Source organism: Gopherus evgoodei, chromosome 7 (assembly GCF_007399415.2).
Source record: "Gopherus evgoodei ecotype Sinaloan lineage chromosome 7, rGopEvg1_v1.p, whole genome shotgun sequence".
Classification (NCBI taxonomy): Eukaryota; Metazoa; Chordata; order Testudines; family Testudinidae; genus Gopherus; species Gopherus evgoodei.
In genome coordinates, this window is record NC_044328.1 from 98,848,182 (window position 1) to 98,870,273 (window position 22,092).

The 22,092-nt window shown below is 55.7% G+C and overlaps 2 protein-coding genes across 4 annotated transcripts; both read left to right on the forward strand.

Moving 5' to 3' along the window:
- Positions 1 to 796: 796 nt before the first annotated feature.
- Positions 797 to 9,934, forward strand: SNX15 (sorting nexin 15). 2 transcript variants are annotated; one of them, XM_030569600.1, is made up of 8 exons: positions 797 to 1,003; positions 2,545 to 2,580; positions 3,074 to 3,194; positions 3,626 to 3,741; positions 4,271 to 4,538; positions 6,744 to 6,887; positions 7,180 to 7,458; positions 9,570 to 9,934. In XM_030569600.1, exons 1-8 carry the CDS (start codon positions 905 to 907, stop codon positions 9,668 to 9,670), a joined length of 1,164 nt encoding a protein of 387 aa, XP_030425460.1. In that variant the 5' UTR covers positions 797 to 904; the 3' UTR covers positions 9,671 to 9,934. The 2 variants fall into 2 exon arrangements, with proteins under 2 accessions (XP_030425460.1, XP_030425461.1); XM_030569601.1 differs by lacking the exon at positions 7,180 to 7,458.
- Positions 9,935 to 14,203: 4,269 nt separating this feature from the next.
- Positions 14,204 to 17,552, forward strand: SAC3D1 (SAC3 domain containing 1). Of its 2 annotated transcripts, XM_030569602.1 has the most exons (3): positions 14,204 to 14,345; positions 14,688 to 15,254; positions 16,415 to 17,552. In XM_030569602.1, the coding sequence occupies exons 2-3, from the start codon at positions 14,699 to 14,701 to the stop codon at positions 16,876 to 16,878; spliced, it is 1,020 nt and encodes a 339-aa protein (XP_030425462.1). In that variant the 5' UTR covers positions 14,204 to 14,345; positions 14,688 to 14,698; the 3' UTR covers positions 16,879 to 17,552. The 2 variants fall into 2 exon arrangements, with proteins under 2 accessions (XP_030425462.1, XP_030425463.1); XM_030569603.1 differs by lacking the exon at positions 14,204 to 14,345 and having other exon boundaries at positions 14,431 to 15,254.
- The last annotated feature ends 4,540 nt before the right edge of the window (positions 17,553 to 22,092 follow it).

A 22,092-nucleotide genomic window follows, 5' to 3' on the forward strand; every position in this document is an offset into this window, starting at 1 on the left:
TCTCCCTTCTCTCTATTTACCTCCCTTGTCACATAGCCTCCCCCGGCCCTACCCCGTTACCTTCCACCTTCTATCCTATAATATTAGATCCTTTATACTTTACCCTGTAATTCAGTGGCCCTCAACCTTTCCAGACAACTTTGCCCCTTTCAGGAGTCTTTGTCTTGTGTACCCCAAGTTTCACTTCACTTAACTACTTGCCTTCAAAATCAGACAAACGTACAAGTGTCCCAGCACAATTACTGAGAAATTGCTCGCTCTCATTTGTACCATGTAATTTCAAAATAAATCAATTGGAACATAAATATTGTCATTACATTTCAGTGTGTAGTATATAGAGCAGTATAAACAAGTCATTGTTTGAGTTTGGTTTGTGCTGACTGTGGGAATGCTTTTTGTGTAGCCTGTTGTAAAACTAGGCAGATAACTAGATGAGTTGATGTACCTGCCTGAAGACCTCAGCATACTCCCAGGGCTATTCATACCCCTGGTTAAGAATCACTGCTGTAACCTGCTTTCTTTACCGCAGCTCAGTCCCAATTACCCCTTTGTCCCTGCCACTTTTCTCCCCTATACTGTTTTCCCCATTCCAAGCTCAACTCCCCGGTTACCCTGCCTGTAACATGTGGGCACTTTCCAGAGGAGCCCTTGACTCTTCAGCTCGCCTGAAGCCTTGCACTTTACACACGCTCCCTGGGCTGGGGCGGGGAAAGGAGGTCCGATCGCGTGTGCGCAGTGAATGTATGGGTGATGCGGCACCTGGATTGCTTGCGCATGCGTAGTGGCTGTTCGGCAAAGCCACGCTCCCTGGCGGCAGTTGCTGCTGCTGGGAGGCTGGCTGCTGATTGGGGGAGAGGGTGGGCTCAGGATTTAAAGGGGCCGCAGCCCCAGTGGGAGGAGGGTGATGGCCTGCACGGTGAAGGATGAGTACCAGCGGCATTACACGGTCACAGAGCCGCGGAGCCACCCCAAGGGCCACACCGAGTATAAAGTGACAGCTAAGGTGAGGGGCAGCTCCTGGGACCCTGCCTAGGGGCTGCGCGTGGCCCCTTTAAGGCGAAGGGCCCTTCCTGCTGGGCAGCAGGGGCTGCTGATACCCCCATGAGAGGGGGGCACCTCACTTGGTCTCCCTAAGGAGGGAGCATCATGCGGCGCGGGTGGGGCGAGACATGTCCCTGGTACTTTTCCGGGGGCAGGAGACTGTGTGTAGTCGCTTTAAGAGGTGGGGAGCTGCGTATGGGCCCCCTCGGGTCTCCGTTTTGGGGTGTCGTGGGTGTGGCCCCTTTAAGATGGAAGCTTCCTGCAGGGGGAGCCTTGTGTTCCTGGGTCCCGTGAGACCCGCACGTGGGACGTGGCTGGCACCTGCCACAGCTTTCCACGGCCCAGGCAGGGGTGGCAGGCTTGTATAATTTTTGGTGGTGCCCAGAACAGGTCCAAGAACCCAACCCTGTGCCTTGTAAGCCAGTATACATATTTTAAAAGGAATGTAAAACTGTGGGGGTGGGGATGGAGATGGGGGGTTTAGGGTGGGGGCTCAGGGCTAGGGCAGAGGGGTGGGATGTGGATGAGGGGTTTATGATGCAGGAGGGGGCTCAGGACTGGGGCAGAAGGTTGGGGTGTGGGGGGGTGAGGGCTCTGGTTGGGGGTGTGGGCTCTGGGGTGGGGCAGGGCTGGGGATGAGGAGTTTGGGGTACAGGCAGGCTGCCCCAGGGCTGGGGCCAGAGAGGAGGACTCCCCCCAGCCCTCTCCCCACCTACAGCAGCAAGCTCTGTGGGAGGGGCCTTCCCCTCCCCGCAGCACACTTGCCTCGCACCATTGTCACTGTGCATGCTCCTATGGCCCCTCTCAGGTCCAGGAAGCCCCCTCGCCTCCCCTGTGGTCGGTGCCAGGGGGGCTGCCATCGTATGTGCACTTCCTCCCCTGCTGCTGCTGCTGCCGCCACTCACTGGGGATGGGGCTGCCCCTTGCCCAGTGTGGGGCAGGAGCGGTGACTGTGGGCAGGGGGGCCTGTGCTGGTGTAGGGGTCCTGCTGGAAAAGGGAAGGGTCAGCCTGCCCTGGCACTAGTGCATGGGGGCACAAGGACTCTGCAGCCACAGTTGATGCCAGGAGCCAGCAGATTGGAGGCAGCGGAGAGCTGCAGGGGAGAGACCCAGCCCCAAACATTGGTGGAGCTGGGCCCCTGGGCCCTGAGTATTGCTGGAGCCTGGGCACCATGGGCCCATATAACTCACTGCCCCTGGGCCCCAGGGGCTTCCCAGGTGGGAGGCCCTGCTACAAGCCCTAGGCACTGCAGATGTCGCAGGTCAAAGACTTGTCCCACATTGACCATGTCCCAGGGATGTCCCAGGTTAAAGGTAACTCCCACGCCCTGGGGGTGTGTCCTGGGGGGTGACCCCTACCCTACCCTACCACACCACACCCTGTGGCTGTCACATTTCCCACATCCTAGACTGATGGCCCCTAGGCTGCTGGTCCCTTCATTAGCTCTGAATCTCTGCCTCCTGGCTCGGAAATTACTAACTCCTTGTCTCTTCCCTCCATAGTTTGTTTCGAAGATGAACCCGGAGGATGTCAAGGAGGTGACTCTTTTAAACCCATCTGCTCATGCAGGGGAGAGGTGCAAAGAAAGGGTGGGAAGGAATCCATATCCATCTGTCTGTGTCCTCAAAGAGAGGGAGCAAAGAATTCTGGGGGGGTCTCCACTCCAGGGTAGCCTGCATGCACAGCTGCTCAGCAGTGATAGGCAAAGTCCCAAAATTTGAGGTCTGGTGGAGCTGAGTTTTGGGGATGGTTTTGTCTTGGGGCTTTGAGGCTTATGGCAAAGGTTGTGAGGCAAGGGCAGAGTGACCAAGGTCTGGGGGTGAAAATCAGGAGGGCTTTGGGGGAAATACAGGAGTTTTGACATCAAAGTTCAGCTTGGAAGGAGCTGGGTCCATAGATTTGTATGTCGGGGTTTGAGTTAAAGGGTTGCAGTTTGGGTAATAAGAGAAGGGTCCCTGGGACTGTGGGAGCTGTGGGGTAATGCACATCTGGCTAGTTAACTGGGGTGCCTGGGGGGCTCGTGTCCTTCAGATCACGGTCTGGAAACGGTACAGTGACTTCAAGAAGCTGCATGGGGACCTGTCCTACATCCACCGCAACCTCTTCCGGCGCATGGAGGAGTTCCCCACCTTCCCCAAAGCCCAGGTCTTCGGTAAGGGACTTCCCAAGGGGCAGGGGGCGCAGCAGCCCCTGGAGCCTGATTCATCTGGGTGCCCCCAGAGCAGGGGCAGTGGCAGAGAGAGCTCCCCCCACATAAAGAGATGCACTCCGCTCCCCCAATTCCTCCACCTTTGCCCCCCCCCCACAGCTCACTTTCTCATGCCTAGCTCCCCCCATCCCCACAGCACAGCCCCCTACCCCACGTAGCTCCCTTATCCACCCACACAGCTTCTTCCTGCCCACAGTGCTCCACAACGGGCACACAGTGGATGTGAAGTGAATTGAGGTGGGATGCCCACCAGACAGAGGCAGGGGTGGGTGGGCGGGCTAGAATGTACCACAGGGTTAGAGGTGGAGTGGATGGTCTGTCTGGGGAGGGGGTTGTGCTGGAGGACCTATCCTAATAGGAGCTCTGTCTTGCAGGCCGCTTTGAGCCCGAGGTGATCGAGGAGCGCAGGAAAGCGGCTGAGGCCATGCTGAGGTTCACAGTGCACATTCCTGCACTGAACAACAGCCCCCAGCTCAAGGAGTTCTTCAGGGTACGTGGGGTAGGGCTGGTCTGGGCTGAGGGATCCCGGGGTGGTCAAAGTCTATTGCTGATGCATCAGGCTGCTCACACATGGCAGTACCAATGGCCCACCCAGTTGCTCTACACCTCCCTTGAAAAGCTTGGACTGAGGAGATTCTCCTCATCCCAGCGTACAGCAGAGACTCCTCTGAAAGATGATAGTCAGGACTGATTGGATCTAGTGGGTTAGAACAGCGGGAGCCGGGAGTCAGGATTTCTGGGTTCTATTCCCAGCTCTGGGAGGAATGTGGGATCTGGTGGGTTACGGGGGGAGCTGGTATGTGGACACCTGGGTTCCCTTCCCAGTTCCGTCACTGACCTGCTATGTGGTTCTGGGCAGGTCACTTCCCCGCTTTGTGCCCATCTTCCCCGCTGCACATGTCAAAATGTGTCTGCTGCCAGTGGAGAAGTATGAGGCTAATTCCCCATCCCTGCCCCCATGGCCACACTAGCACCCCAATCCCCAGCTCCTCCTTTACCATGCTGCTTCCTTCCTCCAGGGAGGGGAGGTAAAGAGGCCCCTGGAAGCCTGTGACCTACGCATCCTGCCACCCCCTCTGATCCCAGTACCACAGGAGGGCACAGATGCCGGGGACGATGCTCGGGGATCTGTGGCAGAGCTGGGACGGCAGAGCCTGGAGCCTGAGGGGGTGCCAGAGCCACACCCACATCAAAGGGAGCGGGCAGAACTGCAGAGCCCAGTGCCCCTGGGAGCTGTGGGGGTAGCGGGGGAGGAGCATAACAGGGGAGACAAAGGAGAGGAGACAGGTACAAGATTCCTGCTATTGATTTTGTGGGTTACAGTAGGGCGACCGGGAGTCAGGACTCCTGCGTTCTATCCCCAGCTCTGGGAGGGCAGTGGGATCATGTGGTTTAGAGCAGGGGGGCTCGGAGTCAGGACTCTTGGGTTCTATCCCCAACTCTGGGAGTCTGACTGAGTGACAAGAGCTGGGTTTTCTGGGTTCAGTTCCAGACCCTGCCACAGATTCCCGGTGTGACCTTGGACAAATTGCTTCCCCTGTCTGTGCTGCTCTTCCTCAGTCTGCAAAATGGGGATAATTATACTGAGCAGCCTCTGAGCAGGGCTGCAAAGGGTTAATTAATTGCTCTGGGCAAAGCCCTTGGCTTCCTCAGAGGAAAGGCACAAAAGAGGGGCAAAAATATTATTGTGCCGTTAAATGTCATGGTGTTGATCTATGACGTTCAGGAACCTTTTCCCCATTTAAACCTGACCCTGGCTACCCAAACAGACCAACCTTGTGCTTACGGCAGGGGGAGAAGGAAGGGAAACTTGCCAGCTGAGTTTCAGAGCAGAGATTTGAGCAACTCTTATTTATATTGTGGGAGTATGAAGGGACCCTATTATGGGGCACACCTTAGCAGGAGTATTAAGGTTGTACCTGGAGGACCCCTCTGTATTAGAGCCCCACTATGATGTGCACATTATCACCAGTATTGTGGTGCACCTACAGCTGAACTCATGGCTCATTGTGTTACATGGTCTCGGCCCAGAAGAGTTCATACCCTAAATAGACAAAGGGTGGGAAACAGAGGCACAGAGAGGTGAAGGAACTTGTCAAAGGTCACTCAGCAGGTCGGTGGCAGAGCTGGGAATAGAACCCAGGAGTCCTGAGGCCCAGCCTTGTGCCCTAGCTATTGGACCATGCTGCAGCTTGGTATATGTGAAACTGACCAGCCTGGTGATCAGCTGTCTAAAGCGGCATTGCTAAGAGCCATTCCCTAGTAGGGAGGATTGGAGGCTGCGATTGGGAATTAGGTCCCCAACTCCCAGAGGATATTGACACTTAACACCTTCACAAATCCCAGCCTTGATCTCCATGAAGGACGTTGCCCTTGCCGAGGGTTTGGTTTCCAAAGGCAGTGACTATCCGTGGCTCTGATCGGGGGCAGCAGGTGCTTCAGAATCCCAGGCCTCCTCTTCTCTGCAGGCCAGGGAGCAGGATTAGGGGACAATGCACCATGAGCACATGACATTCAGCTGATTCAGGGGGAGACAGGGGATGATACATCATGTGGTTTGTAGGAGGGGGAGTGAGGGAGGATTCTGCTGCTACAGCAGGCAAGTCCAGAGCAGGGAAACAAAGAGCTGTAGTCACAGCCCGGCACCAGGAAGGGACTGGACAAGAGGCAGCTCAAGGGCCTGAGCCTATAATGAAAGGCATCACTTTCAGTGTTCGCCAGTGAAGACTGTCAGATCCAAGACTCTATCCTGCCTCAGGCAGAGGCTCTTCAGCTGGCCCAGCCTAGATGCACTTAGCAGCACTGTTCATATGATGGTGGTACCTAGAGGCGCTGTACACCATAGAGTACGGTACACACAGGCCCTGACCAAGATGGGGATCCCTCTGAGGTACACAGCAGTAGTAGAATAGCATCTAGAGCCCCCAGCTGTGATCTGGGCCCCATTACGGGTGTGCATTATTAGTAATATTATGGTAACATCTACAGGCTCCATCCAATACTGAGGCCTTATTGTAGTGTGTGCATTAGTAGTATGGTCACAGCCAGAGGCCCCAGCTCAGATCAGGGCCTCATTAGGGTGTGTATTATTAGTAGCATTACAGTAGCACCTAGAAACCAGCTGAGATTTGCACCCTGTTATAGCATGCACACTAGTAGTAATATCGTAGTGCCACAGGCCCCATTATGGTGTGTGCTTTATTATTAAACATACAGTAGCATCTAGAGGCCCCAACCAAGCCTGTGGTCCCATTTTGGTGGATGCATTAGTAGCAGTATTACATTAGCGCCTACAAACCCAGCAAGAGACTGTCCCTGCCCCAAAGAGCTCACAGACAAGCAGTGACTCTCCCAGTTGTACAGATGGGGAAACTTAAGCCTTGAGCGCCAGATCCTCAGCTGATGGTGGGGCGGGTAGGCAGGCTGGCTCCTCAGAGTAGGGTTCAGTTCAGACACCCACACTTTCTCCTGTGCTTCGTGCCTGGCTCACAGGGGACCCCGCACTGGCTGCTAAATCCGAGGAGGATCTGGATCTGCTATTTGCCTCAGTAGAGGAGGAGAAGGAGAGCGGGTCACCTCTCCGCGGCCCCCTGTCTAACCAGGACCTGGCTCTCTTTGACCCTTTCATCAAGGAAGGTAGGCGGGGGTTAGATGGGTCTGGGTCACCTCTAGGGGATGCCAGCCCTGATCCAGTTCCAGGGTGGGGGCACTGGCTGGCTCAGGGGAGTGGGACATGGCAGCTTTCTCCTCAAGATGCTGGGCAGGCTCAGGCCACTTGGAGGGTGCAGCGGTGGGAATCTTGCCTGATGCTCCCCATAGTGGGAGAAGGGAATGGAGGAGAACGGAGGGTTTCAGTCTCGTGAAGCTGGCGTGGGATCCCCGCTCCCTTCTAACATGCCTCCCCCACCCACGCACTTTGTGCTTTCAGAGCAATGCTCAGCCAGCCCTTCCCAGGGGGCCATGTTGGCCGTGGGATCAGAACTCCTCCCCAGCCAGGACATTGAGCTGGCAGCTGATGCCCTGTGGGACCTGCAGATCTCTCAGCCTGCGGAGCAGGAGGCAATACAGGGACTGGACCCGGGAGGGTACCTGGCAGTGGCCACTGAGGAGATCACACTGGCCTTGAAGAGAGAAGCAGCCAAAGACTACGCAGGGGCCCTCTGTTGCTACCGCAGTGGAGTGGACATCCTGCTGAAGGGGGTGCAAGGTACTTGGAGGGGTGGGAGAATCTCTTGGTCTGACCTCATTGATAAACCAGCACCCTCCATAGCATAGAGGGGAAAATGAGGCACAGAGAAGGTTAGTGACGTCCCCCACAAGGCATGACATGAAGTCTGCAGCACAGCCAGAGCAGAACGCAGAAGTCCTGGCCCCCAGCTTCAACCACTGGACTCCACTCCTCTCCCAGAGCCTGGCATCGTACCCAGGAGTCCTGACTCCCAGCTCCCTCCCTTACTCTCCCAGAGATGTCTGTGTCATGGCAGCTATTAGCCCCCTGGCCATTAGTGTCAGCGGTGTTGTACCTCCATTTATTCCCCTCCCCCCCCCCCGCCCTCCTGAGAGCAGAGTCACAGGCCTTGATTCCATCAGGCTGCACTTGGCCCCCTCTCAGGGGGGTGGGTGGGTGTGTCCCCTAAATCACCCCAAGCAGGGACTTGGGGCAGCTCTCACAAGCTGCAGTGGAACAACCCTCCCCACGTTGCAGCCAACCCACTCACTCGCAGGGATGTGAGAGGGGATCCAGGGACTGGCCTGGGCCAGTGCTTTTATTACCAGAGCATTGCACTCTTCATGGCATAGGAAGGCCAAACTGTATAGCCAGCAGCCCCTCCCCATTGCTGGCCAGCCCCTTGTTTGCCCCCACTGTATCCAGCCCCCTGCCCGAACAGGGCCTTTGACCCTTACCCCCCTCATGCCCAGCCAGCCCCTCTTCCCCCAGCACGATCCTCCATTAGCACTGAAGAAGTTGGATAACACGAGGAGCTTGGTCTGCGTGAGCAATGAAGTGTATGGCCCTCTGGTGAGCTGCCGCCTGTGATGTGCGTAGGCTGCAGCAAAGGGCACCAGGGAGCCTCAGCAGATCAATTTCTAGTGAGAATCAGGGTTTGCTCATTGTGCCCAGTTCCGCAGGGTGCCAGCGCCTTGACCATTCCTAGCGATTCTGGAAGTGGTCAGTTTTCAGAAGTTCTCACATTCCAGCCAGACAAAGAGAGGTGTCAGAGTTCAGCATGGCCCTCCCTTCTCCTGCCCTGTAACAGCTAATGAGGCTGCATCTGGTCGCCCCAGTCCTGGAGCAGGACCCCAGTGTGCTAGGTGCTGCACAAACATGGAACAGGCAGTCCCTACCCCAAAGAGCTCCGCAGCTGCAGCTAGGTATTGCCAATCAGCCAGCCACCCTCAGCCTGCTTTCAGGAGGGAGGAAGATCCAATATTAAGGTTACCCAGGGTGTGAGATTGATCCTATGTCCCTTGCCAGGGCTGCCACTTCCTCTTTGGCTTAAGCACAGATTTTGCTGTGGTTTTTTTGACTGTCTTTTCCCTTCCTTGATCCTTGGGGGCCTTTTGTTTCCCCAGGGGGTTGCAAATTAACTCAGGCTACCTACCAGCAGCGTGGATCCTCCCACATTTAGTCTGGGCTGTTGTGGCCAAACAGGCCAGCATAAAGAACAAACCCACAGCTGCTTTCTCTAGATGTCACTGAGTTTGGAGGTGTGGGTCTTGGTCCTGAAATCCCTGGTCCTCAGCCCAGACATGCACCAGTCTATTGGGACCAGCTGGCAGCATGCTGAGACAGTGTCTCCTGGCCCCCGTTCTCCAAGAGCAGGTCTTCCCTGCGGAGTTAACTCTGTGATTGCATGCGAAGTATTAGCCTTGCTGCAGTTGATGTGTCTGCCCTGCTCCTGGGAGGTGCTAAGATTTCAGGGGGGCATCCTGGGCATCCCATAGCCATTACCACAGCAAGCTGAGTGGCTGTGATCCTTTTCTAGTGAATGTGGGGAGAACTCATCTGTCCTTTACAGGCACCTGGATGGGGAGGAATTGGGGGAAGACACTGAAGAATTAGCTGCCCTCAAGCAGCACTAGCTTGCGGTCACCCTGCACTGTTGTGCTAGCAGCTGGAGAGATTCACTCACTTGAGTTTTAGCCTAAACCCCCTCTGGGGACGGCCAGCTTGAGTTCAGACACACACACACACCCGCCAATTAATTCTGCAGCTGAAGAAAAGGCTTAAGTGTCATAAGTTTCTCTGCAGGGAGGAGTCAGCACATTGCTTACAGTCATGGGCACATCTTTTGCATTTCTCCTCTCCCTGCCCAGGAGACCCTGATCCCACCCGCCGGGAAGCAGTGAAGAAGAAGACAGCCGAGTATCTACAACGGGCCGAAGAGCTGGTCCAGTTGACTCATCTCCAGCCATGAGCCAGGATCTAAGTCCCCTCCCTGCCCCCAGGGCATGGGGCTGAGCTGAGATCTGAACCCCAAACTGCCTTTCCAAAGGGATCTAGGACATGCAAGTGTCTTAGCTAAAGCCCTTCCCTCATGTCCCCCCTGGGCTCAGAAGCAGGGCTACAGGCCCTGGCTAGAAACACACAACTCACATAGCCTCCGTGGTTTGCTTTAACACAGGGCTGTATGGTGAAGGGGGGAGTCTCTGCACTACTAAAGATGTTTGTGTCTATAGCGCCTCTCCAGACAGTGGGTGATTCTTCTTCTGCCCCCTGGGCTTGTGTTTGAATAATCAGTCAGGACGCTCCAGCTCTTTGCAAAGGTGAAGGAGCTCTGGAGCCCCCACAACCAAAGAGGGAGAGGTCAGCACCCCCGCTTTGCAGAAGCTGAGGCATGGAAAGCTATGACTTCCCCAAAGTCATATAGGAAACTGGTGGCAAAGCTGGAAATTGAATCCAGCAGTCCTGGCTTCCTCTTGTTTTAGTTCTCTAGACCTCACTCCCCTCCCAGAACATAGAATAGAAGCCAGGTGTCCTGACTCCCAGTTCCCCTCTCTAGTCCTGTAGGCCCCCCTCCCCTCTCAGAGCTGGGTATAGACCACAGGAGTCCTGGGACTTGAACATGGGAATGTAATGGTCAAAGGGCTGCACTTCTCCCACATGAGCTTAGCTGGCCTCCTTCAGACAGCAGCAGGTCTTTTATCCTCTGTGTTGCAGGCACTAGTGGGTGACAAGGCCAACACACTAGAGGGGTGGAGGAACCTATAGAAGGAAAGGGGAATGGAATACAGATGAATTCCCATGGCCCTGCTTTCCTGCCACACGTGGGCATGACTCGCACCACCTGTCCACCCCCATTCACTCAGCCGCATGGGGTGAAAGCTGCTGACTCATTCTCACAGCAGCACTGGAGCCCCCAGGGGACTATTGGCAGAGACTAGCATGTGGCCAGGGCTCTGTCCTTAGCAGGGGGCCCTGCATCAATCCTGTGGGGCTGGGACCCTCTAATCTTTCCCCTGAAAGCAGGGTCCAGATTTAACCCTCAAGCTTTCTCCTAGAGGCACAATCAGTCAGGGCAGTGATTGCAAGAGACCCTACAATAACAACCCAGCATCTATAACCACATGGCTTGCAGGACATTCTGTAGCAGGCTTCTGCCAATAACAAACTGATGTGGACATGAGGCTGCTTGGGTAACAGGGACTAGTGGAGAGGGGCTCACGCTATGTAGCTTGTGTCGGCAAAGTGCATTGCACACACCAGGGGTTTTTGCCCTCCGTTCCCCCCACAGCTCCCTGTGTGCCCCGTTCAGGATGCCTTCCAAGGGTGCCAGGGCTGCAAGGCACCTCACTGCCACCTGCCCTTCGCCTGAGGGGGTCTTGTCTACGCCTGCTGTGAAGCAGCCCGCCGCCTCTGGCAACACAAGCCTGGCCTTCCAGTCTGCCCTCAGCACACATTAACCTCCAGCTCCTACACCTGTCGCCCTGGAGTGCCCAGCTGCAACCAGCTGGGCACACTCAGCTTTGCCATGCCTGCAAGAGCAGCACACAGCAACTTCCAAGAATCACCTCCGGCTCCCTGCTCCGCTGAACATCCAGCAGTTAGCCAGTCAGAGTGAAAACAAGCCACCTTTACTAGCAGAAGAGACTCAAATGAGGGACAGGAAGACTATTGGAAGCAATCTTGGTTACACGGAAGACAAAATCATTGCGTGCCTAGACGTAACTCACAAGACGTTGCCCCATCTCCTGCAGGCTGGCTTGCCCCAAGTCCTTTTCCCAGCCTTTTCAGCCAGCATGGTTGAGATCCCACTTTCATAAGCTCAAGCCTGCTGGCAGCCTGTCTTCGCAGATTGTGGCACGCCAAGGCATCTCGCTGCACCCCCAGAAATACCAGACTGAACCCCCATTTTCCTCTTACTGTTAATTTCCTTCTGAAGACTCCCCGAGCTCTTCATTAGACTCAGTGCATTGGCAGACTTCTCCTGGGACACACACAACGGCCCACCAGGGAGATAGGTGCCTCCCACACGGTTTTGAGTGCTCTGCCTTTAACTACAAGGCCTAGACAACACAATTTTTAGCATAGCCACAACTCCTCACATTTTCCATACATCCATCTCACAATTATTTTGGTGACCAGTGTGATGCAGGTTTCTAGTAGAGCCTTGCATGACCTTTTAGGCGAACTCAGGGGATCCTTGTGCCCTATGTTTCACTGTACCCTCTGCCAGTTGGCATTGAGGGGTCTTTGGGTCACAGCCCACTATTTTGAGGACTCATGGTGACTCCTCCCCACCCCTCTCCCCATACCAAGTGCTTTGTGTGCCCCCCCTTTTCCTTTCCTCAAGGCCAGAATATGTGCATGCTCTCCATTCTCCTCTCCCCTATGCCAGGGATTCTGTGTGCCTTCCATTTCCCACAAACCAGGGCCTTTATGTGCCCTCTTTGCTCCTCCTGCCATACCAGGCTTCACTATTTCCTCCTGTGCAAGGAACTCTTTGTATCTCCACACACCAAGGTCATATAGATTTGCCACCTGACTACCTCCACTCTCCTTACTCAGTTAATCTAGAACTAGCTTAGTGGTTCTCATCTATATATAAAGCTCTCAGCCCCACCCTCCCAGGTAAATCCTGCCTATGGGTGGGACTTAATCTATAAATACACCATCCTCCATCTTGAATCCCTTTAGCTACCCATCAAACAGCTTTTGGTTCAGAGAAGCAGGTGAGCCTCACTCAGATATGGGGAATGTTGGGTGGGGCGATGTTTTGGGAGAGAAAGAGAAGAGGGTTAATTATTTACCCCAGGGGGCATTTTTATTTGTAATCTTAACTGTTGGGGGAATCCTTAGGGTTTTCTGTCTCTCACAGCCTTGCTTGGGTAATGCCCAGATTCTCTGTGTTTTACCTAGTCCAAACAATGGATGAGGGCTTATTACTGCTGCCACCAGCCAATGGCATTTCTCTTGTGGCCTGAGTTCAGTCCCCCTCCTGATGACTCCCAACTGTGACTACCATAGAGAAGGATTAGATGGAGCCTTTCCATGTGATCTTGTGGTTAAGGCCCCAGGACTGGGACTCCAGAGACATGGATTTGATTCCTGGTGCAGTCACAGACTTGGGGTCTGACCTTGGGCAAGTCACCCCATCTCTGTGCCTCAGTTTCAGAGTACTGTCAGGGTACATCCTTTAATGTTTCTGAAACTTGTAACTACTCTGATGGGCTCCTCAGAGCTAGGGAGAGCTGACAGTTCTGGAGAGTTGCTGTCTTTTGGATTCTCTTAAAATGGAATAAAAAACTCAGGAGTCTTGTCACCTCTTCCCACCCCTGCTCCCAGAGCTGGGACTAAAACCCAGGAGACCTGATTCTCTGGCCTCCTCCCAACCCGTTAGATCCCACTCTATTCCCAAACCTGGAAGAAGAACCCAGGAAGCCTGACTACCACCCCCTTTTAGACCACACAGCTCCCAAAGCTGGAAATAGAACCCAGGAGTCCTGACTGTTATTCTAACCACTAGTCCCCAGTCCCCTCCCAAAGCCAAGAGTAGAATCCAGGAGTCATGATTTTTGGTGTTAAATGTATTTTACCTGTACATTTCCCACCCTCATGTGTCTGAGAAAGTTGGGCTGTGGAAGGTGTGGGTCAGTGGAGAGAAACCTCCCTGGTTCTTCAGTGTCCTGGTGTGTGGCTGGAACCTGGATTTATGGCTTTCTTGGGGGCTGAAATTGTGGGTGAATGAGGGAGTGTGAGTCTGATCGTATAATGTCTCCACAGTTAGCCTGTGGGACTCTTTACCACAAGGTCTCATTGAAACCAAGTTAGAGGGATTCATACCAGAATTGGATGTTGATCTGAATAACTAATATCCAGAGCAAAGATTAAAATGTCACCTAGGCTTTGGGAAAGAGCAGAAACCCTCATGCTTCAAGGCAAGAGCTCACTCCTGACTAATGGGGGTCAGGAGGAACCTGCCCTTGTGATCCACTTATGTCATTACCAAAGGGCTCCTTCACCTGCCTTTCAAGCAGCTGGGCCAGGCTGCTCTGGGAGATAGGATACCAGGCTAAATGGGCCCCCTGGCATGGTACTTCCTAGGTTCCTCTTCTAGAGGGGATGTGGTCCCCTTGCCCTGATGGCTGGGGCAGGAGATCCCTTCCCTGCTCACCACTGCAAAGCATTTTGCAAGCAGCAAGGAAACAAAGCACACAGCTGCCAGCTCGGGTGGGAACAACTGAGGCACAAAGAGGGCAAAATAACTCCCTCCCAATGGCCTGAGGGCAGAGCTGGGAATAGAACCCAGGAGTCCTGGCTCACAGCTGCCCTGTTCTAAGTCACTAGACCCCTCCTAGAGCCAGGGATAGAACCCAGTGGTCGGGAGCCCGCGCCCGCTTCTAACGGACCAGCCAGCACCATTCCCCGCCCCGGCCCTACACAGCTGGGATTGGATGGTGAGATCACATGATGATGACGGGCTGTTTGCCTGTGCAAGGAGGAAGCAGCCTCTGGCGCAGTGCATTGTGGGGGAATTGCAGGGGGGGGGGGTCGAGGCTGTAGGGCATTGTGGGTCCCAGGGAAGGCTCTCGGGTTGGGGCAGGAGCGACTGGGCTCTGTCCTCAGGGCTGGGAGGAGAGTGGGGTCTAGTGGTGAGAGCGGGGGGGAGGGGGCGTGTCAGCACTCCTGGATTTTATCCCTAGTATTGGGCAGGTCGTGGGGGGAGGAGGATATAATTTGGGGGGCTGCTGGGATTGGTCCAGTTCTCCCACAGGGACAGCCCTGACTCCAGGTCTCCTCCTAGGACCCACCAGAGGCGTAGTTCAGATCACCCACCTACCAGGCCCCACAAGGAGAGGCACTTCCCTCAGACCTGCCCCTCCTCAGAGTCCCCATGGGGAGGACCTGATTCTCCTCGTCTTGCCCCACATGCTGTGGGAACCCCCTGCCCCCCCCCAACGCCCGGATCCTCACACTCTCTGTCTCTGCTGCAGGTGCCTGGCCAATGGGGGGTGCAGATGAGTTCCCAGTGGGCACATGCCCTGGGATGTGCCCACTGGGTGAACTGGTGCAGCGGGAGCGCCAGGGCCGCCTGCACCGGCTGGAGCTGCGGGAGGGGACGCGGCAGGGTGACCCTACCCGCGTGGTGAAGGAGTATTCCCGTCCAGCTGCTGGCAAGGAGCTGCCCCGGCTCCAGGAGCTGCGCCCTGCCCCAGTGCTGCTGGCCACTGTGCGCTACCTGCTGGGCCAGGTGGTGCAGCGAGCTGACCTGCCCCCAGCTGAGGTCCATGCTTTCATCTCTGACCGGTTGCGTGCTGTGCGCCAGGATGCCACGCTGCAGCGACTGCAGGGGGCTCCATGTGTGGCCCTGCTGGAGCGATCACTGGGCTACCTGCTCCATGCCGGCTACCAGCTGTGTCAGGAACCTCCTGCCCGCTTCGACCCCCACCTCCATCACACCCAGCTCCAAGAGTGCTTCAGCTGGCTGCGGCGCTGCTACCGGAACAGCTGTCATGACAGGGAGCCGGCCTTCCAGGCTCTTTTCCTCCTCTACAATCTGGGTGAGCAGCACTAGGGGGTGCTGTGCTGCAGGAGCAGGAGGGAGTCAGTAGGGATCGTGCTGCAGGAAGAATTTGGGGGAGGTCTTGGGAGGTGTGTGCTGGGCTGCAGGGAGTAGGAGAGGGTCAGAAGGGGGCGTTGTGCTGCATAGGGCAAGGTGAGTTGCTCAGTAGGGCACGCTGTGCTGCATGCATTGCTCAGTAGGAGGGGCTGTGCTGCAGAGGCCTGGTCTACACTACGCTGTTAAACCGATTTTAACAGCGTTAAATCGATTTAACGCTGCACTCGTCCACACTACACTGCTCTTTATATCGATTTAAAGGGCTCTTTAAATCGATTTCTGTACTCCTACAAAACGAGAGGAGTAACGCTAAAATCGATATTACTATAGCGGATTAGGGTTAGTGTGGACGCAAATCGAAGTTATTGGCCTCCTTATTTTACAGTAGCTACCCACAGTGCACCGCTCCAGAAATCGACGCTAGCGTCGGATCATGGACGCACACCACCGAATTAATGTGTCTAGTGTGGACGCGCACAATCGACTTTCTAATATTTGTTTTATAAAATCGTGTTAAGCTAATTCGAATTTATCCTGTAGTGTAGATGTAGCCAGAGAGTGGGCCGTGTTGCTCAGCAGGGGGTACTGTGACCCAGGGAATAGCGTGGTGGCTCAGTAGAGGGCACTGTGCCACAGAGACCAGGGTCAGGGGCTCAGTAGGAGGCACTCTCCCCTGGCAGTCAGTGCTGACCCCAGTGCGGTGCTAGGAGGTACTGTGCTGCAGGAAGCAATGTGGGTAGATCAGTGGCTGATGCTGGGCTGCAGAGAGGGGGCAGGGGCTCAGTAGGGGGTGCTGTGCTGCAGGAAGAAGTAGAGGCTCAGAAGAGGGCATTGTGCTGCATGGGGTGGCACAGAGGGCTCAGTAGGGGGTGCTGGAGTTTAGAGAATGGTGCAGGGGCTGGGAGGGAACCAGATGACAGGGAGAGGGGAATGTAGTCAGGGAAGGGCACTGTGCTGCAGGGAGCAGGATGGGGGATCTCAGTAGGGGTCCTGTGCTGCAGGGAGTTGTGAGGAGTTCCGCAGGGGGGTGCTGTGCGCAAGGAGCAGTGGTGAGGGGCTCAGCAGGGGGCGCTGCTCTGATTTGCCCCTTTTCCACCCTAGGCTTCCCGGAAGCCCTGCACCAGGTCCTGCAGCTCCCAGACCCTGTCCGGGCCTCCCCTGAACTCCGCACGGCGCTGGCTGTCAACTGGGCTTACCTGGAGCGCAACTGGGCACGATTTTTCCGCCTGATGCAGGCCCTGCCCTACCTGCCGATTTGCGCCCTTCATCGGCACCTGGGCCCTGCCCGGCACCTGGCACTGCTCACCTTTAGCCACGGCTTCAGTGCCAGGAACTGTCGCTGCCCTCTGACCTGGCTTGCCCGGCTACTGGCAGTGGACAGCCCTGAGGAGATGGCAGAGCTGTGCCGCCATCATGGGCTCACGGTGCTGGATGGAGCCGTGGTCTTCCAGAAAACAGCTTTCAGGGACCCAGGCATGTTGGTCCACGGCCTCTCACAGCTGCTAGTGGACAGTAAACGAGGGGAGGCCCCCCTGCTGGAGGTCATCGAAGATGCCTGTAGCTAATGGTCTGGAGAGACTTGGGAGGTGAGGATGGGAGCCAGGACTCCTGAGTTCCCATCCCTGCCTCTGGGAGAGGAGTGAGGTCTAGTTGGCTGGATTGGGAGTCAGGATTTATGGGTTTTATTGCTGGCTCTGAGGAGGGCTCCTGGTTCTGCTCCTTGCAATGAAAGAGGAATCAGGTTTAAAACAAGAGACTGGGAGCCAGGACTGCTGGGTTCTCTTAGTGACTCGGTCACTGATTCTCTGTGTGTCACCTCCGCCAAGCCACTCCCTTTGCCTGATTTCCCCCCTGCATAAAAGGGGGCTAAAGGAAGTAACTTACTTGTGCCTAGTGCAACTGGATGGCTCTGGGCGATCTTGTATGTTGATGTGCTTGGCTTCCTGCATTTGACCCCTTGTGCTGGATAATTTTTCCTCCCCCCGCCCTGTGGTTTTGCAGTTCAGGAAGCTGGCTCAGATCTTGGAGTTTGTGGGAGTTTGTTTGGGTCTGAGCTTTGGTGTAATGGTTTGGGGTCCCCGATCCACATGGTGGGGAGCTGTATGGAATGGCAGCCAGTGTCCCCTGCCCCAGGTGGGAGGTAAGGGGAGATGTAGGACACAGCCCAAAGCGCCCCTAGAATTTTGGGGTGTCTGGAGGTAATAGAAGTCAGTTTCACAATAAATGTTGACTTGTAAGAGGTGGTGGCTCTGTGCAGTGGTTGATTAGCCAATGGGCCCATGGGTCCCGGCCAATTGAGGAGTCCCACTCCCAGAAGACAAACACCGGGATGGGGCAGAGGGAGTCTCTGCATCCCAACCCAGCTCTCTGGCAGCAGGGCAGGGCAGGAGAAGACCCCAGCTTCCTGGCCCTGGCTGCAGCCCCTGGACTGGAGGAGTTCTCGCTCCCTGCTGCGGCCTCGGGGTTGGGAGAGCCCTCACTTCCTGCTGTGGTCCCAGGGCCCTGGTAGGGATGGGGGTGGGGAGAAGAGACACAGCTTACAGGGGTTGGGCTACGGGGAAGAGGCACAAGGTTTGAGGCTGTGGGAGGGGCCACAGACAGAACAGGGGCGGGACCACAGGCGGAAGGTGTGGGGAGGGGGCAGCCTATTTGCTTTGGCCCAGGGCCCCACGAAACCTTAATCCACCTCTGTGTGGTGTGGGTCTGCCATGCTGGAGCATTGTGTTAATGTCATGGGGAGCTGAGTATGCAGTGTTGTGAGGTGGTGCATGAGGGGAAGTGAATGAATCATTGGGGATAAATGGGGGGTTGCGTTTGTCTAGGGGGAGTGTGTGTGGTTGCATTGTGTGTATGTGGAGAGTCATATGGTGTTGCTGGGGGATGGGTTGTCTGTGAGGTTTCACAAGTGGGGGCTTTGTGAGGCAGGGTGTGTGTGTGAATTTGAGTGTGGAATGGGGGTTGTGTGTGTGGTATCTGAGGGTTGGGACACACACAGGTCCTTGCCAGAGGATCTCAGAGAGTAGAGTAGGGACTAATGGTTTAGAGTGGGGGGAGGGCTGGGGTGGGAGCCAGGACTCCTGGGTTCTATCCCCAGCTCTGGGAGCAGGGTGGGAATCTCAAGTCTTGGGAAGGTTTAAAGAGACCCAGGTTTTTGAGACTGAAGCTTGAGGCCTGCTTGTGTGGAGGTGTGGGGGGCAGTGCGCCCTGCCAGGATGCCCACCAGAAGCATGATTAGACGCCAGGAAAGAGAGCCACAGCCACGCGCCTAGGCTGTTGGTTGGGATAGAATGTTTTCCTTTGTGCTTTGTTCCTGTGGTTCAGTCATCAATACCTGGGTTTGACGAAGGCTCTTTGGGGTGGCTGGAACCCACTAGTCACAGGCTCCCAGAGGGAAGATCTGCCAATGCTTGAACCCAGCAGGCCCAGGATGGGCCCAGCTGTAGCCCGGCACCCAGGCCAAGAGTAGAAGAATCACAAGATTCTTCCCCAAGAGAGGCGAAGGCTGAAGGCTGGAGACCTGAGGAGGGTGTGCTCAGACAGAAAAGGGATTTCCCACTGTTTCCTGTTTCCCACTCCCCGCCCCCTGGAGCCCGCTGATCTCCCTGGTCTGGGGGCACATCAGAGCCGGTTCTCCTTGGAGAGGAAAGGCCCTTTGTGCCATTTCCCACCCCCATGAGCCAGCAAGTCCCCCTGCCCTGGGGCTGGATCAGAGCCACCGCCCCGTAACAGGGATGGGGAAGGCTTGTGTCCCATTCCCCACCCCCCTGAACCAGCTAGTTTATCTGCCATAAGGCCAGGTCTGAGCTAGGGCGCCCTATAGGGGAAAGGCTCCATATCCTATCTCCAAACCCCTCTGAGCTAGCCAGGCCTGCTGTTCTGGGACTGGATTGGAGCTGGTGCCTCTTAGAGGGGAAAGGCCCCATATTCCATTTCCTGCCCTGTGGCTGGATCCAAGCTGACGTCCCCTGAAGAGGAAAGGACCCATTCCCCATTCCCAACCCCTCTGAGCTAGCTAGTCCCCCTCAGCTGGGGCTGGATGGAAGCCAGCGCCCCCTAGAGGTGAAAGGTGCTGTATCCTATTCCCAGGCCTCCTGAGCCAGCCAGTCTCCCACTCTGGGGCCAGACTGGAGCTAGCTAGCACCATCTAGATAGGAAAAACCCCATGTCCCATTCCCAGGCACCCTTGTGTATCCCCAGGATGGGTGGGGGGTGTCTATAACTCAGAATCCGACAGCCTGAGAATCTGGACTTTGTTTATTTCCCTCCAAGGTGTCTCTCCCTCCCTCCCCTTTATGGTGTCCAATTAAATCTTAAAACAACTCAGGCAAACACGCAGCAGCCTCTCAAGAGGAACTGGAGGCCCACGTTCTCACGGGGCCCAGCTGGGACTGATAAGCTGGGACCTTCCAGCCCCTGGGAAACTCCTGCCTGTGATGTGTGTGACAGGGTAAGTGACAGATCCTCAGGTAATGGATGAGGGACTTGTCTCTCCCAGGAGATTTATGCATCTGCTTATCTGAAGCTTTATTAGTCTGGGGAATTTCGCCATCATCAGAGCAGGTGACTCTGTTCCGCAATGATCCAGATGGGTCACATCTGCCCCTTTAAGTGATGCTCCAGGAGCTAGGCTGCTGGCCTGAAACTCAGGACAGCTGGGTTCAATTTCTGGCTCTGCTGCAATTCCATTGGTGGTCATCCACTCGGTGACTCAAGTTGCCTGTCTGACAAATGGGAAGAATAATCCTGCCTTTTGCCATGACTGAAAACTCTTCAGGGCAGGAGACTGTCTCTCACTCTGTGTCTGTGCAGTGCCTGTCCAGCTGGGAATTGTGCAGCACTCAGAATCACAGGGGCCTCAGTCTTAGTCATGGGTCTGCAGCACTCAGCATGACGGGTTCGGATCCCCATTGTGGGTCAGTGCCTGGCTCAATGGGTACCATGTGTTCACACGTGAAAGGACCTGGCAGGTCTCTGGTCCCATGGGCCATCTATGGCACTGGTCACAGAGAACCAGGAGGATCTGTATGCCAGTGTGCAAGGGGGTTTGCCACCCTGTGCACCTTCCAGAATTGCCCCAGGTAGGGAGCAGATATAAGGCAGATGTGTGGGGGGGGACGACTAGATGCTTAAAGACCTTATGGGCAGGAGAGTGGAGTTTAGTGATCACAGCTGGGCTGCTGGGAGTCAGGACTTCTATTCCCAGATCCATGGAAGGAGAGGGACTGGGAAGACCCGAGACTTCCCCTCCTTTCCCCCAGGGGAACAGCTCCCTCCACTGGGGCATGCAACTCTGTGCAAAGACCCTGTGGGTCCCTGGAACTCTGGCTGTGTCAAAGGGGCATGAAAACAAGCCCTGATAATGCCAGCAAGCAGAAAACAAGAGGCACAGGGTGGGGGCTGGAGATTAAGGGCTGAATGGAGGCAGTGAATGGGCCAGGCGGTGTGGGGGGGGCACAAATCCTTTGGACGCATCGAGACGTGAATATAGGAGCAGACACAGCACTTGTGCCTAAGCCCTGGCCTGCCACCCACCGTATGGGGCTGGGTGGCTATTGTGATGACCTCAGGCCCAGACTAATCCCACCCGCATTCCTGATGGGTTGGCTAAAGTCTTCTCCCAGGGTTAGCTTATTACACCAGCCCTGGGGAGCAGGTCTAGGGTGAGAGGGGAAAAGACCCTTAAAGACCCGGGGAGCAGGGTGGAGCATTGAGGGTTGGGGATATAGGAGTCATGACTCCAGGGTTCTCTCCCCGCCACAGGGATGGGAGTGATGTCTTTAGTTGGAACAGCAGGGCTTGGGAGGCAGGAAGCCTGGGTTCTGTCCCCATTCAGGGAGGGGAGTGGGGGCAGCTGGATAGTGGGCCCTATGTGAGGCAGTGTGGGTACGCCTCTGTGAGCACTGGGTGTGGTTGTGCATGAGGAGGGTGTCTGAATGCAAGTGGGTACATGTGTTTAGGGGAGGTGGTTGTCTGTTTGAACAGCTTCCCCATAAATGTCAGTTTTAGGTTGCAATTCTCTCTGTCCCCTTCCCTCCCCCAGGGACTCCACAGATCCCAACCATCTAGGACCCCCCAGACCCTGCTGATTCCCTCTGCCCCACCCCACCTGGGTCTTATTGATCTTGACCCCTTACCCTACACACACAGACACACTGACTCTGTGGCCCCTTGGATTTTGGCAGGTCCCTTCCTGCTCCGAGGCTGCCCCGGCTGCCAGCTGCCCCACGGGAAGTACCGTTGTATTTATGGTGTGATTTACAGCACCCCAGAGTGGCAGCTGGGAGGCGAGGGTTGTAGCCACCTGACTTAGCCAAGGATCTGGAGATGGGGGCAGCTGGGAGTCAGGATTCTTGGGTTCTATCCGAGCTCTGGAAGTGCAGTGGGCTCTGGTGGGACAGGGTCAGAGGTGGGAGCTTGGAGTTAGGACTCTGGGTTATCCCTCCAGCTCTGGGAAGGAAGTGGGGTGCAATGGGTTAGAGCAGGGGGGCTGGGAGTCAGGATACCTGGGTTCTATCCTCAGCTCTGGGAGGGGAGCAAGGTGCAATGGGTTAGAGTGGAGGGCTGAGTCAGGACTCCTGAGTTCTCTCCTCAGTTCTGGGAGGGGAGTGGGTTCCTGTGTTCACTTGTTTCCTAGCATTTCCTTCCCCCTTTCTGGTCTCCAGGATTTGGCTCTTCCTTTTGGCATCTGGGTCCAGCTTGTCCCTCCTCCCACTCTGGCCCAGGATTGACAAGGGGATAACCCTCTGCCCAATCATGATTCAGCTCCTCCCATGCCACTG